The sequence below is a fragment of the Rhineura floridana genome, chromosome 1, assembly GCF_030035675.1.
Source record: "Rhineura floridana isolate rRhiFlo1 chromosome 1, rRhiFlo1.hap2, whole genome shotgun sequence".
Lineage (NCBI taxonomy): Eukaryota > Metazoa > Chordata > Lepidosauria > Squamata > Rhineuridae > Rhineura > Rhineura floridana.
In genome coordinates, this window is record NC_084480.1 from 252,911,383 (window position 1) to 252,927,857 (window position 16,475).

Here is a 16,475-nt window from a genome sequence, read left to right on the forward strand (position 1 = left end):
AACCAATTTTCAGAAGATAATTTATTTATTTATTATATTATATTATACCGAAGCTCTTTGGGTGGTTTACAGTAACTAAATATGTTTTCCTTCTATAGACTGTGCCTTTCAATTGATTATTTCTATAAAAATGGACTCAAAGAAGCTAATAAATTTCTTGAGATTCTTTGCTAGGCCAAAAATTGTTCACTCACATTCACTATGCTTCTTCCTCTTCTTCTTCTCCCCCCCCTTTTTTTTTGCATAATATTTACCTCAAACTTGCTTCAGGCTAATGTCTCAATAATTTCCACTCCTTTCTCAGGTCCTTACCACAAAGGACTTGACTAATGATCCATGAACAAAATGAAGCATTTAAATTTATTCATTAATCATTCATCTCCAGCTCATTGAAAACTTTAAACTTCCACAAAATTAAGATAGAACATTGAGGAGTGATTGAGGGAGACAGCTCTCAGTGAGCTAAAAAAGATTGGTAAACACAAAAACAAAAGTACATTAGACAGAGAGCCGAAAGTGTCACATGGGCATAGATATTGTTACAGTTTACATAAACTTTAAGTACTGAATTGCAAAGCCTTTATTCGGGCCAACACAATGGGGAAATCTGGGGAAGCGTACAGTCACTGTCAACACCGCCAGTAATTATTCTCTCTTCCAATTAATGGTGACATAGATTAATTATCAGATGAGGCAAAGCCAATTGCAATCAGTCACCCAGAGCTGAAATTAGATCGTTCCTGACAGCAGCATGAAAGTCACCTGTTTCATTGTTATGGATTTGCTGTAAGTAAAAGAATGGCAAGGCATGCTGGGAGGTGAGTGAGTTTTTCGTCCATGGAAGTGTGAAATGGCAAACAGGTGAATGTCCAATTACACTGTTATCTGAACTGTGTGACTTTTCTTGTCTTATATTTCAGCATCCAAGGCACACTAGATGTTTGTATTGTCTTCTAAGTAGACGAGCCATCTGTCAAAGACTTCAAGAAGGTGCCTGTATGTTGGACTGTGTTTGACAACGCCCCCTGTTTGGAACAGAGAAACAACAAAAACCAATAACAGCACACTTAATTAAGAAATCAAAGCATTATCATAAACTCAAACACATGGAACTGATAATAAAAATAATAAAAATAAATATTAATAAAAATAAACAGTGAAAACTATTAATCTTCTGTATGATTAAAATCCATCAAGAAGATAAACATTTATTCCTAAACTCAGAGCTCATTCATCCACCCCTGAAACTGGACTGAGGTTTGGCAGGCAGCTATCATGTGACTGCTTTACTGAGGGCCTAAGTCCTGATTTTTCAATGTAGACTGATGATGTTTTTACCATGACATCACCAAGGCTTGCAAGCCAAGTCAGCAGTGGCACTAGAAAATGTCAGCCTAGGCAGAAATAGTTTACAGAATTTATTCTAACAGCAGATCTTTGCTTTTATTATGTTCTATACACTTCTGTTTCCTTCTGCTCAGGGATCATGCCAGTGGAAGTGAAAAATCACACTGAAATCATACTTTTTTACACTTTAGTGGTGTTTCTACCTTTAAATGGAAAAGACACATACAAGAAGAGACTAATGTAGGAAATAGACACTAGACTCTCTCTCTCTGTGTACACACACACACACATGCAGAGCAGAAGAATGTTGTTATATGAAGATGATCAGATCTGGCCCATGGTCTGGCAGCCTATCCCCCAGGCCTGCATTTTCTCCACTCCAAAGGGTATTTTTCAATTACATTTTATCTTTTTCTCAACCAAGGAGATTTGTGTGGTGCATATCATGTCTGCATCAAGGTGAACTGGCTATTACAGAGATTCCAGTTAAGAAGGTCATCATTCTCTGCATGCATGAAGAGTGAATCAATCTTCTGAGGAAAAAGGAAATGCTGTGTTGGATTTGGTGCTGGTAAAGTAGTGAGGATATGATAGATAAAATGGCTGTTGGGAATAACCTTGGACCAAGCGATCATGAGTTAGTCCAGACGGATTTAATTGAATGGGATGTTGGAACAAGGGTTGCAACTAAGGTATTTGATTTCAAAATGGCTGATTTTGACAAGCTAAAGAGGTTGACTAGATAGATGAACTGGACTCAGGAACTTATAATGTGGTATGTGGGAGAGACCCTTAAAAAAAAAAGAACTCTGCATAGATTATATATAATTTGCATATTAAGATGAAAAAGCCTCTATGTCTAACTGGACGATTAGTCCTGCCTGAGCTCGACAACTTCCATGAATATGGCACATAGAGAGATCCAATAGTTTCCCCTCTTGGGTACAGAAGTTTCTGGACCATGCTGGCTACTGCCAGAGCAGCTGCACTGAAGCACAGAAACACCCTGTTTTACTGGATCAGTCCAGCCTCTGGCTGCTGCAGCTATCTAAAAAATGTCTCCATGGAGAACGCTATCTGAGGGGCACCCTGCTGAACCTAGGAAACTCCCAACTTCCTTGGGGGTGTTCTGGCTGTAGCAGCAAGCCTTCCTTTCTGCTGAAAGCCATTTCAATTTTGAGAGGGATGTATTGCCTGGCTGCCAGAAACTTATTGCCACTGGACCTAGGAATAAAGAGATGAGACATATAAGTTGTGTTGAAGTAGGGTCTCATTTTATTAATAACATCTGCAGGGGAAATGATAAGTGCAGGAAGCTAATCTCATATGTCAACCTTGGGTGAGCCAAACCCTACCCCTGAAGGGGCATGACCAGGCATACCGCCTGAGGCTCACCTGGAGAGTAGGGATGCCTTCCTGCCCCCTGTAACTTTTGTCAGGTGCAGTAGGTTAGTCTCAAGAAAGTTCCATATCCATGTTTTGACAATGACAGGTGGCACCTTTCTTCATTTGGGAGACAGTACATGGTAAACTGTTAATTCCTTCTCAGTGTTAAGTATTAGACAACTTGAAAAGCTGTAGCAAACTGTGTTCCATTGTTAGCTACAAGAGTAAATTGGACCACCTGTCAGGGAGATTTACTTCTCCTGAGCCATACACTATGCCCAGGATTGACCACAGGGTGCATTATCTTTCTTCTTGTATGTTATGATACACAGCACCCACAAGGTATGATTCTGATTTTAATTTGATTTTACATGTCTAAACCAATTGCTCTTAACTCTTAGGGCTGATTCACACAAGCATGCACCTTGTTTGATTTCTCATCACTTGTTTACTGGAAGCTGAATGTGTGAACCAAGGCTGCGTACACACCATACATTTAAAGCACATAATTTTGGCTCTGTGAAAGGTAAACTACAGTTCCCAAGATTCTTGGGGGGGAAATAATGTACTTTAAATGTATGGTGTCTATGCAGGCCAAGCCAACTGCGTTGTGTTTGAGGAGATACCGAAGTCCTATCTCTGGTGTTAGAGCTGTGACAGCTCACAAATGCATTTAGTTGCTTGGTGTTGCAGTCATCAGATTATGAGTATTTATGTATGAACCAGCCCTGATGTCTCAGAAAAGAGTCCCATTCTGACTTTTGGATGCTTGTAGGATTTATGATAAGCCAATGTGGAACAAACGTCTGGCCTCCTAATGTCTCTAATGGAAATTTAACTTGTTTCAGTTATTAAAAGTACGGAAAATGCACTTAGAATTCTAAGTAAAAACTTCACACATGCTTGGTTCATTACTAGGACAAATCACAAAATGATCTATTTGCATATACTTAAAAGCAAATTGTGATATCTGAAATCTCTTGACAGTGTTTTGGTAGGAAATGTGGGCTACATCGAATCAGGGCTCTCTAGCTTGGGTGTGGCCAGTAGCAGCACTATTCCAACTGGAACATTACTTCACCACACCTATTTTTACTTAAGTAGGTAAAAGGACTGTTTTATTCAGTGTATACCTTTCCTGTGATAACAATCCAGAGGGCAATTGTATGCATGTTTACTTGGAAATATGTCCCACTGTGACCTCTGGGGCTTATTCCCTTATCAGGTGTGTCTAGGATTGCAGCCTAAAATACACATAGAGACCACTTGAGGTGGTTACAGGGATATAGAAGTTTCTGTTGTTTATGAGAAAATCACTGATTTTTGCTTTCATTGTTTTGGAAGCTCCATCTATAAATGAGGCAGTCCTACCTTGCAGGGAAAGCAGGCTATAGTCCTGAATATAAATTATATGAAAAAGAAAATCAAGTGATTGATAGGATGGAACTGAGAGCAGTGTTAAATAAAGCAGTGTCGAACATCAAAGAGTTAGGAAACAGAGTTATACTTTGCTGCTGCTCAGTGTTTTCACAACCAATAGTTATGGATGGCAGAAATGTAAGAAGAGCATTACACATATCAAGAACATTTAGATGCCCAATTAGGAAGAGAGAAATAAGCTGCTGTAATAGCAAAGTAGCAAGTTTACTACTATGTATAGGCATACATCCAAATGAGCAATGGTCAAGAGAGGCTCAATCTGTGTGTAACAGAGAAAAAAATCTTTCTGAGGGCTATGTTAGAGTGCTGGAAAATATACCTTTACACAATGAGGTGAGTTTTACTAGGGCTTGCAAAGACCTTCACAACTTCCCTGCTATCACTTCTCCTCCATATCCTGGCTGGAACAATCTGCCTTATTAAATTACTTGCTAGGAGCTTGTTCACAGCCAGCTGCCAAGCCTGTTTGCAGGAGCAGTTGGCATGGTACTGATCTGCTGCCACTTACCGGGACAATGCAGGAATAGGGCAAGGCTGAGGTTGGGGCTGGGTGAGTGCACCAACAGAGACAATGTGGCACTCCAACCTCGCCACTGTTCTGGCCCTGTATTGTCCTGGTAAGCAGCAGTGACATCAGTGTTGGGAAGACAGTAGTATGGCACCGTCCCACCACACTGGTCACTATTCCTTGTTTGAAGACAATGGAATCACCAGTGATAAGCAAAAGTGGCAGGTGTGCTGCATCCACATTGCTCTAACTTCCCTGCTGCCTTGCCCCTCTGCCTCCTAGGTAGAAGCTAGTATAGCAGCTCCTACCCCTCCTCCACCACCAGGCAAGCAGATTCCAGTGACAAGATGTACTCCTAATCACATTTGTTTGGAAGTCAATTGAATGTTTACAACCTGAATGTTACAGCATTTTTACAAACATAAATCTGATCTGCTGGATCAGACCAAAGGCCTAACTCAGGGGTCGCCAACCTTTTGGAGCAGGGGGCATGTTTTGGATTTTAAGAGAGTGCTAAGGGTGCCAGATACAAAATGGCTGCTACCGGAGGGGGGATTAGCATAGCACAAAATGGCTGCCATGTGGAGCATGGCATAACACAACATGGCTGCCATGGGACGTGGCATAACACAAACGTAGAGACACTACAGTCATTACTGCTTCTGTGTCTCTCTCTCCTCCCCCCCCATGCTTACCATAGAAGTCAGCCATGCCCTGCTAGTCCTCATTGTGGAGATACAGTTATTAAAGGGACAAGAATCCTGTTTCCCCCTTTGCCAGTCCTAAACCAAAGCCTAGCCTGCCATCTGGTACCTGGTCTTACTCATAGATAACTGGGTTAAACACAAAGAGACTTACTTCTGAATATACATGTATATCATTGTACTCTAAGATAACTATACAATGAATTCTTCATGAGTTCCTGAACATCAGCTCCTGCACAGCAGGGGACAAGCCTATGCCTATTGGGACAGTTTTCACATTTGCCATTTGGGGGTTGGGGATTCTTTAACATCCACCCATACTTATTGTGTAGTAGCATCTGCAGAACATAACTAGTAACAAGTACCTGATCTCAGAAGAACCCAGCACAGGAAATATGCATCCTAGTTGCTAGGGAGAAAGGAAGGGCAGGCTACGGAGAGTCTAAGGACTACTCGAAAATAAGACAGAAGCAGGAAGAGTGCTCTAAAGGGGAGGGGAAAGCAGCAGCTGTTTAGGACCCTTTGTAGGGATTCCTATTGCCTGGTGTCCAAACAACTCACTTATAAATCACAGCTCTGACTTCACTCATTGGCTAAAAACACTTACGGGCAGGAGCAGTCTGGCTGGCTCATTTCACAGAAATTTCATAGAATGGTGCCTGCACATTTTGATTCATAACTTCCTTTGTAGGAGGGCTAGATACTTTTTAAAAATAAAAGCTCAGAGTTTGGGGTCCCTAGCTGGGTGCCAGTGAAGGCCATCATAGGGGCTATGGCACCTACAGGTGCCAGGTTGGTGACCCTGGCCTAACAAGTCCAGCATCTTGTTTCCCACATATGGCTTTGGGAAGCCCACAAGCAAGACAAGAGGGCAATTGCTCTCTCCCCATTGTTCCCCAGCAACTGGTATTTATAGGCACGGTGCCTCTGATCCTGGAGATTGTATACAGCCCTAATGACTAGTAGTCTTCTGGTTATGTAGGCCAGTTTGGTCTAGTTTGTATGTAACATTAAATCATAGATAAAAACAAACTATAGTTTAACATGAATGAATCACTCCTCTACCACTCATCTTTGATGAACCAGGAGGAAACAAACCAGAGGCTGAGTGTGTGTTATATGTGTGGTTGTGGTTTGTTTCCCCAAACCATGAGCAAACCTTGGCTTTTGCTCATGGTTTGTACAAAGAGATACAAACCATTAAATTATCATTTAATTTGTGGCTTAATGCTATGTGTGAAACAGATATTTCAGAAATATATGGGGAAGGATTACATGGCAGTACTTAAAATAATTTCTAAAATGCATTAGTCAGTGATGACTTGCATTAATATCACTGTATGTATATGAAGGACATTGCTAAACAGAAAGATATAGGCTAGGCCAAGGATTGCTCTGTGGCCCTCCAGATGTTGCTATCATCCCTGACCATTGCTATGCTGGCTGGGGTTGATGGGAATTTGAATCCGACGATATCTGGAGGCCATAGATCAGCCCGCTCTGCACTGTTAGAAGAAAGTTTAGCTCTTTCTTCTGCTTAAATACAGTAAGTTGGAAAACAAGAACAAGTTGTTGTTCAGAATCATTGGTACAGCTAAAACGTCATTTCTACTTTTATTGAAGAGTTAAACGTCTACTATACATTTTGGAAAGTTGTCTGCTTGCTACGCATTTGGATACCTCTGAAGATATCGTAACGAAATTTTGCGTTATGATTCCTGAGATGAAGGAGCAGGTTCTGGTCTATGTTTGGATACAACTGGAAACCATTTTTAATTAAGATAGTAGACTGAACTTATCAAAACTGCACTGATTTTAGCCAATGATTTCAAAATTGCACTGAATTTTTTATTTCTTAGCATTCGCAAGCAATAATGGGTATGAGGCCACTAGTAATTTGTTAAACAGCTGCAGAAATGAAGTTTTAGATATTAGTTAGTATATATTGGGATAAAGTGGGCATCCCCTTAGGATGCTGAGGGCCAAATATATAGCCAGATATATTTAGAAGGGCAATATAATAAGGCCTGCTCAGAAGATTTATGGGCATCAGAACATATAAGTCAGAGCTCCTCCTTCCCAAAAGACAGAGGAACTGGGATGAGCCAGCCACACAGCCTTATCACATTATAAATTGCTGCACTTCCTCTATGGCCACATTCACACTAAACATTTATTCTACATTAAACAGCCATGGCTTCCCCCAAAGAATCCTGGGAAGTGTAGTTTGTGAAGGGTGCTGCGTGTTGTTAGGGTGAGTGTCCTATTCCCTTGACAGAGCTCTAATGGCCAGAGTTGTTTAACAGTCAGCCCCTTTTCCCAGAGAATTCAGGGAACTGGAGCTTTGTGATAGTAATAACAGTCTCCTAACAACTCTCAGCACCCTTCACAAACTACATTTCCCAGGATTCTTTGGAGGAAGCCATGACCGTTTAATGTGGAATAAATGTGTGGTGTGGATGTGGCCCTACTGCCCAGTCCGTTGACTACCGTGTCAACCTAGCCCTACTTCCCAATCCAGTGGCCCTACTGCCCAACCAGCTTGCATCCTCTGTGCCTCATCATAGACCCTCCCACCAAGACACATGAATTACATAGAGCCCAGTGACATTTGCATGACCCAGCTGTTGCCTCATTGCCTTGTCCAGTGTCAATATATGGTATTAGAAGAATGCAATCTGTATGCAGTGCTAATCTAAAATGTCACGGCCATACCTCTCTCATAGCTTGGTTCACTGTGTAAATGTTCCCCTTGACAGCTCTGATATATTGACCCACTAGATGAGGAATCTAAAAATCATAAAGATTAGATTTGGAGTAGACAAAAAAAGGCTATTATGGAAGCCCTTCCTCATGATAAATTAATTTACAAATTAATGCTTCCAACTACTGTTTAAAAACAGAAAGATAATTGCTTTGCATTTAGCCTTTTTGTATGAGAAATGTTTGCTTAAACACTGATTTACTCAACCACATGGTAGAGTGCGGGTTGAAGTCAATTTTTTTGCATATGCTAAGCCAGCTGGCAGAATATGTCATTATGTGCCCAGACAGTCAGCATCTGAAATATGGATCATCCTATCACAGGCTGGCTATCCAGCTAGGCTCATGGGTGGTCACTCACAGGACAAGTTTGTCATGTGTGGGTTGATTTCTGCATGGATTCCTCCACAGCAAAACGGTGGTAGGGATATAAGTCCCAATTCCATCAAGATAAAGTGCTGTCATTGTTTTGCTCAAGAAAGCCAACCTATAATCCTGGTAGGTCATATCATTGTTTGCAAGTGGCTCTGCCTACCTCTGGAAGAGTCTGCTATGAATCATGTTACACAAATAAAAAGACATTTGTCATTTTGAATAACATGAAATGATTCCACATACATTTTGAGTTGTACAGTAAAGATCCCTTCAAATATTTTATCCAGCTAAGTGTCTGTGGTCCCAAACTCCTAATTTAAAAATGTTGATAAATGAAGTATCTCTTTAGCTAATAAATGAAGTATCTCTTTAGTTATCCTTTGTCAGCAACATTCATTTTAATGGAAAGTGAGTTTACAGGGTTACATGATTGAACTACTGAGCCAAGTCAGTGTTGGCAAATGATGGGCTAAATTATTGATGTTACACACTAATGAATTCTGATGAGAAATAAAACACAGACATTACGTTTCAAGTGGTTCATAATTATTTTTGTACTTTAAAAGCAATTTTATTCTTTTGCCAAATCATACTAGTCTGTAAAACAAAAACATTGTTAGTGATTATAGTTAAAATTAGTGAGTTTGTGGCAAAAAATGCATATCTGCATTGTCTTATGAATGTGTTATTCACATGAGGTTTCTCACTACTTTGTACACTTCTGAGAAAAGATAATTAAATTAAATGTCTCCATTTAAAAACCAATGTCTTTTTTAAAAAAGATAATCTACCTTGCAGTCGTAGTTAAGAGTTCAGTAGCTATGTTTATAATCGATGAAAAAGCAGGATATTTTACTGGAGATGAGTTCAACCGCCATAAATAATTCAGGAAGTAACAAAAGCAGGGGAGCTGCCAAAAATGGCTTCTTGTGTCTTTAAAACTGTGATACAGCATGATGTATGTTATAAGAGGATGGGCTAAAGCCGACCTAAAGTATGTTAAAAGTTTTGCACTGCAAGCTGTCAAATGGTGTTTTCCTGATGTTTTACACATAGTAAACAGAGAGATTTGAAATGCCTGCTGATAACTTACAAAACTATTTTTCAACAAAATGTTTTACATGGCCAATACTGAATAGTATCTATTTTAAATTATAGTTCCATGCGGAGGTGACCTAGCCCATCAGTAAGATCTCAACATTAATAGAACAATATTAATGACAATTTTTCTGGGCTGTGATCTAAAAATGGTTTCTAGTCTGGTCACCCAAAAATAAATGATATTGGATATGCTATGCCCTGAGGTCTCATCTATTTGAATGTAACTTTGTCAACATGGTTGAGACCTCTCCAACATGTCATGTACATATTCCAATTCTGATACTCCTGGGAAAACCCCCCTTACGGCTCAGTTCAGCTGTAATTGTGGTTTTTCAGATTAAGAGTGTCTCTGAGTTCCCTCTTCACTCCTTGTCTCTCTCCTCCCCTTGTGCAACTGGCTTTCCTGGATTATTAAATCATAGTTTCCTAGGATGTCCAAACGGGGAAATTGTTGAGATTTGAAGCAGGTTCTATTATGATATTCTGGTATGGAGTGAGACATGGTTTATAGGACTGAAATCTTGGCCTGAACCAGGCCAAAGTCTAGCTATATTTTGTTAATTTTACTGTTTGGGTCTCCATTGATTACCACCATGTATCATAACCAAACTGAAATGCTGGCATTGAACTTTTTAAAAAGCTTTGGTATCATACCAACACCTAAGTTCATCTTGGTAAGAACTCTGCTTTTTCAAGACACTTGTCTTCACAGAGATCCAAAGGAACATGGATACTCATTTGTTGTTATGTGCCTTCAAGTTGATTATGACTTATGGCGACCCTATGAATCAGCGACCTCTAATAGCATCTGTCATGAACCACCCTGTTCAGATCTTGTAAGTTCAGGTCTGTGGCTTCCTTTATGGAATCAATTCATCTCTTATTTGGCCTTCCTCTTTTTCTACTCCCTTCTGTTTTTCCCAGCATTATTGTCTTTTCTAGTGAATCCTGTCTTCTCATTATGTGTCCAAAGTATGAAAACCTCAGTTTCTTCATTTTAGCTTCTAGTGACAGTTCTGGTTTAACACCCAATTATTTGTCTTTTTTGCAGTCCATGGTACGCGCAAAGCTCTCCTCCAGCACCACATTTCAAAAGAGTTGATTTTTCTCTTATCTGCCTTTTTCACTGTCCAACTTTCACATCCATACACAGAGATCGGGAATACCATGGTCTGAATGATCCTGACTTTGGTGTTCAGTGATACATCTTTGCATTTGAGGACCTTTTCTAGTTATCTCATAGTTGCCCTCCCCAGTTGCCTTCTTCTGATTTCTTGACTATTGTCTCCATTTTGGTTAATGACTGTGCCAAGGTATTTATAATCCTTGACATGTTCAATGTCCTCATTGTCAACTTTAGAGTTACATAAATCTTTAGTCTTCTTGACATTCAGCTGGAGTCCTGCTTTTGTGCTTTCCTCTTTAACTTCCATCAGCATTCATTTCAAATCATTACTGGCATCTGCAAGTAGTATGGTATTGCCTGCATATCTTAATTTATTGATATTTCTTCCTCCAGTTTTCACACCTCCTTCATCTTGGTCCAATCCCGCTTTCCGTATGATATGTTCTGTGTATAGATCAAACAAACAGGTTGATAATACACACCCGTCTCACACCCTTTCCGACGAGGAACCAATCGGTTTCTCCATATTCCGTCCTTACAGTAGCCTCTTGTCCAGAGTATAGGTTGCGCATCAGGACAATCAGATGCTGTGGCACTCCCATTTCTCTTAAAGCATTCCATAGTTTTTCATGATCTACACAATCAAAGGCTTTCCTGTAATCTATACAGCACAGGGTGATTCTCTTCTGAAATTCCTTGGTCCATCCCATTATCCAACATATGTTTGCAATATGGTCTCTGGTACCTCTTCCCTTTCTAAATCCAGCTTGGACATCTGGCACTTCTCGCTGCATACATGGTAAGAGCCTTTGTTGTAGAATCCTGAGCATTACTTTACTTGCATGCGATATTAATGGGATATGGGATAGTGTAATATGTGTACATAAAATAATTTCAAGGAACAAAACTTGTTATAATCTGTTGGGGGCAATCCAGATTCCTATTTAAGAAGCTCTAAGAAGTGCTTTGCATATATGATACATCTGAAACTCCTTTGAACCAGAATGACTGAAAGATTAGGTCTCTGACATGATGGGTTGGCATTAACCTGGGTGATGCTAGTAATGGTGGATGTGGGTAACCTGAGGAATGAAAGAGTAAAATTCAGACTATAAATAGAGGGATACAGGAACTGGAGTGTGAAGTTAGCATTGCTGCAGTCTAGGCAAATAACGTCTGACTGCTGAGGCCAGGCTATGTCTACCTTGCCAGGGAGCAGCAATGCCAAGAAAGCTGCCAGGCATGCTGAAGAATTGGGAATGAAGCAACACTGCAGTAGGTTCCCTCTCAAGGCAGATCACATGGTTGAAGCCAAGACATGGAAGAAAAGACCATTAGGCAAAAGTGGACATGTTCTACAATATAGTATCCAAGGTGCCATGGTAAAACAGTAGTTGCAAAGTCTTAGGGAGAATATTAGGTAGGTGGTGACATTTTAAAAGGTAGCAAGCTTTGAACAAACTTTTGCCCTCTTTGCAGATCACCACCTAAGACACTAAAGGTACCCAGCCAAATCAACAGCACTGTTTTGGCTGGCTCTTCCAATTCAAACTTCATATAATTTAATGAGTTTTATTGATTTTAATGAAACTTTAATGGAACAGTTGGAATTTTTTTTCTGGCTCCAGTGGCCAGTCAGCTCCTCTTCTGGGGGCTGTAGTTCTGGGAGGGAAACAGGGCCTCTCCTAGCAAGTCTCAGCACCCTTCACAAACTATACTTCCCAGGATTCTTTGAGGGAAGCCATGACTCTCTAAAGTGAAATAAAGGCCTGGTGTGGATGTGGCCAGGGACAGCTTTGGTTTAAATATGGGTGGGAGGCTACATGTGCCTACTGGAGAATAAAAAGGTGGTGAAACCCTGAAAGAGAATGATACTGTTCACAATGTTTTTCTTTTGGAAAAGAAAGGGGCTTTCCCTCTGCCCAGTGCCTGTCCACCCAATCCCCTCCCCTCCCCCTTCTCCCCCTCTATGCCCCTCCCTCAAGTCAGTTTCACCTAACCTAAAAAAAATAGCAGGTGAAAAAGATGCAACTGAATATAGTCAGTACATGCAAAAATACTTGAACCCACAGAGCGAAATAAAAGAGGACGTGCTTTGCAGATCACCCACCTATAGGACCGCTATAATCTACCTGTGTAAGAACTGTAGAGAAAAATATGCAGTTAAATTGATGATCACTTGACAAGTAAGCAGGAAACCATAAATGAAAGGGCTGTTCAAAAGACAGGAAAGCACTGGTCCCATTTTCCAAGGGCACAGAGGGCACTAAATCTAGATGTTCTTTGGCACTGGATTAGGAGACTACAACTAGAGTATGTCTGTGGCAGTAACAGTGCTTCCCTCAAGGACAAACTATTTTAACCTCAGAATGGTGGCATGCTAACTTATTATTGGCTTCTACCCACTTCAGGGCAGAGTTAGCACATAATTTTGAATTACAAATACTGAAACAAGGATCAGTGAAACAATATGACACACAATTAGGAAACAACACAGAGAATCTGTAGGCAATGTAAACAGAAAATGTGCATTGCTTGAACAAATTCTCTGATATTTATCTAGTGTATGTGACATACCTGTAGTCCTTAAGAGAGTTCTTATTCTTCTCTGTACCCTGGCACCTCCTGGAGAGTCACTAGGAAGACCAATTTGGCTGGGCATCTAAGTGCCCCACCTTTCTTGCTAAGATTAAACCCACAAAAGAAATGTTTGCTGCCACCATCTACTGCATATAGAGCAGTAGGACTCTACAGTAGCTTGGCTAAAAAGCTATAGGCAAGGATGAGTGAGATACTGTAGGATGTTGATAATCCCCTTGGATCAAACAACACCAGCTCTATCAGTGCTGGATAGTGCCCGTTGAGATTGGTAGGGCAGAAGGCAGGGAGACCAACAGTAGGTGAAACTGGAACCAATGACAGGCAGAACCAACTAGTTCTAGTTTTGTCCCCATTCTCCTCTCTGCTGAGTTCTACGAGGGCAATGCTGAGAATAAGGAGAAAGTGATAGATAGTTCTACCCCCTGGATTTGTTGTAAGTAAGAAGGCAGGTAGATGGGGGCTTATTGAAAGCAGACTGAGGTTGGTAGGGCAATGCCCCATTCACCCTAAAGGAGTAGCCTCCACTGCGGTACATTAAGCAATGTGATTTATTAAAATATTCACTAATAGGCAAAAAACCTTGTGGTTTAAGAATGTACCTATAGCCCACAGCTATTTCTATCAAACTTTAAAAAGCAGGGAAATTGGGCAGCTATAGTGAATGCACCAGGGGAGCAGGAGACCTGAACAATCTGAGATATTGTAGTGCCCTACAAATTGGTCAAAATGCAAACACCATTTGGTAACACCATGTTACCAAATTCTTCCAAGCTACACAGGAAGTGGATTGGACTGTGAAAGACCAACCCAAATGGTGTTTGCATTTTGACCAATTTGTAGGGCACTACAATATCTCAGAGAGAAGTTCAGGTCTCCTGCTCCCCCGGTGCATTCACATAGCTGCCCAATCTCCCTGCTTTTTAAAGTTTGATAGAAATAGCTGTGGGCTATAGGTACATTCTTAAACCACAAGGTTTTTTGCCTATTAGTGAATTTCCCTGCTGTTTAGTCCGGGAGGTAAGAGATGGGATTCTGTGCAAGTTAGCACCAGCAGTAACAGAAATAGTTCAGCAGTGTATTTTAAATGTTACATTACCATCAAGAATGCCTTTACTTTCACAAGAGGGCCATGGCTTAGTGGCACAGAACACGCTTTGCATGCAAAAGTCCCCACATTCAATACCCAGCATCTCCAATTAGGGCTGGGAGAGATCCTTATCTGAAACCTTGTCAGTCAGTACCGAGCTGGGGATGTCTATTGTTATAGGAGAAGGCATTAAAAAGGATCTTATTTTCAACCCAGCAGCAAAAAAAGAAGGGGAGCATGGCTGTGACTATCATGAAGAGACCCTGCACTTTTTAATTTGCTACTGCACTACTGGTCACAAACAGAAAAACCACTTGGCCACCTCATTAGTGTAATATGGTATTACAATAACTGCAAACGTTTGATGCCTCTGCAAATGTTTGATGAAGACCTTCTGTTCTCTGCAAAAGATGAAGAGGAAAATGCCTCTTCCCTATACAGCAAAGGCTTTCACAAAAGTGGGAGGTAGTGGCCAACACAGCACTAATTTCAGATGGGGGCTTCAACACAGGACTAATTTCAGAGAGTGAGTGAGTGAGTGAGTGAAAGAGATTTAAGATTAAACAACCAAGAGCTAAATTCAAGATTAAAGTGTTAAAAACAAAGAGTCGCATCAAATCTCAAAATAACTACAGCAATATTATGAGCACAGGTCAAACAGCCACACACACTTCAAACAAAAGGTGTTTGAGCGTTTGTCATTTATAAACCCATTTAAGGATTTATACCACCAGCATCAACCCAAACACAAGAAGCCTCTATTTTTCTCCCATGAGTGGGAAAGCAATGATCCCTCCACTCATTGCCGCCCTGGGCTCCTTCTGGGAGGAATGGTGGGATATAAATTTAATAAATTAAAGAAATAAATGCTGCTGTTACAGTCAATTTAAAAGTTTTTTTCAAAAAATAAAAAACACAAAACCAAGAGACTGAACAACACTGGACTACACTTCAGAGTTGTCATACACAACTCCCTCTCAGCCCCCACCCCAATATCTGTACAGCCACACTAGGCTACATTGCAGGGCTGCTGTAACCTATCCAGCACTATATCCACCCCCTCCACTGCTGCACTATGCATATACTAATGAGTGTGTGTGTGTGTGTGTGTGTGTGTGTGTGAGAGAGAGAGAGAGAGAGAGAGAGAGAGAGATTACTAGAAAAGGCAGGTAGATTCTGTTATGTGCTGTAGCACTAATTGAGTCTGGAATCAGCAGTCTTCTTTTCTACCTACCTGGCATATGAACAGCACAGACTTCATGAAGTTTCACAAGCTAACTTCAGCTGAAGACCTCTAGCGCAGAACCTGGCTATGCATTTATAGTTCTTTCCCTGTGAAATTGACACAGTGACCTAAATTGCATCAACTGCTGGGGTGAAATCATGGTTAAACCCTTGCTGTTCCTGGACAGGGAAGGCTGATCTTTGTAGTCCATGGATTGGTAACCTTGAGGCTGGATTACTGCAATGTGCTCTGTGTAGGGCTGCCCTTGGCCCTGGTTCAGAAGCTCCAGTTGGTACAAAATGCACCAGTCAGAATGCTGATGGTTGACAACATGACACTACTTTTAAAACATCTGCTACTGAGCAAGGTTCAAGGTCCTTATATTAATTTACAAAGACCTGAACAACTTAGGTCCAGGGTATCTTAGGAACTGCCTGAACCCTTATATCCCAGCTCGATCACTGAGATCATCTGCAGGAGTGGCTTTGGTCTTCCCCCAAGTTGACAAGGCTAATTCAATATTGACATGAAATTGAGCCTTCTGTGTCATCGGCCTAGTTCTCTGGAATGCTCTGCAGGCGCCTTCTGTTTTAACTTTTAAGTGCCTGCTGAAAAACTTTCTGTTCTGCCATGCAGGCAATTAAGAACATGCTTTTTTCTCAACAATCGACCTTTGTTTTTATTGTATTTTTAATGTTTTTTATTCTATGTTTGTTGTTTTGAACATGTAAATAGCTTTGATATTTTTAATGAAACAGTGGTATAAAGATATTTTTATAAATAAATAAATAACCCTGATTCAGGATGGCAGG

At 40.7% G+C, this 16,475-nt stretch overlaps 1 protein-coding gene across 2 annotated transcripts in view; it reads right to left on the reverse strand.

The window, feature by feature from the left end:
- Positions 1 to 234: 234 nt before the first annotated feature.
- CCDC178 (coiled-coil domain containing 178) overlaps positions 235 to 16,475 on the reverse strand; it is a 126,654-nt gene continuing 110,413 nt past the window's right edge. For both annotated transcript variants that reach the window (XM_061599441.1, XM_061599357.1), the window contains exon 3: positions 235 to 1,025. In XM_061599441.1, the coding sequence (XP_061455425.1) occupies positions 954 to 1,025 (72 nt within the window). In that variant the 3' untranslated portion in view covers positions 235 to 953. The remainder of the gene's footprint in view (positions 1,026 to 16,475) is intronic.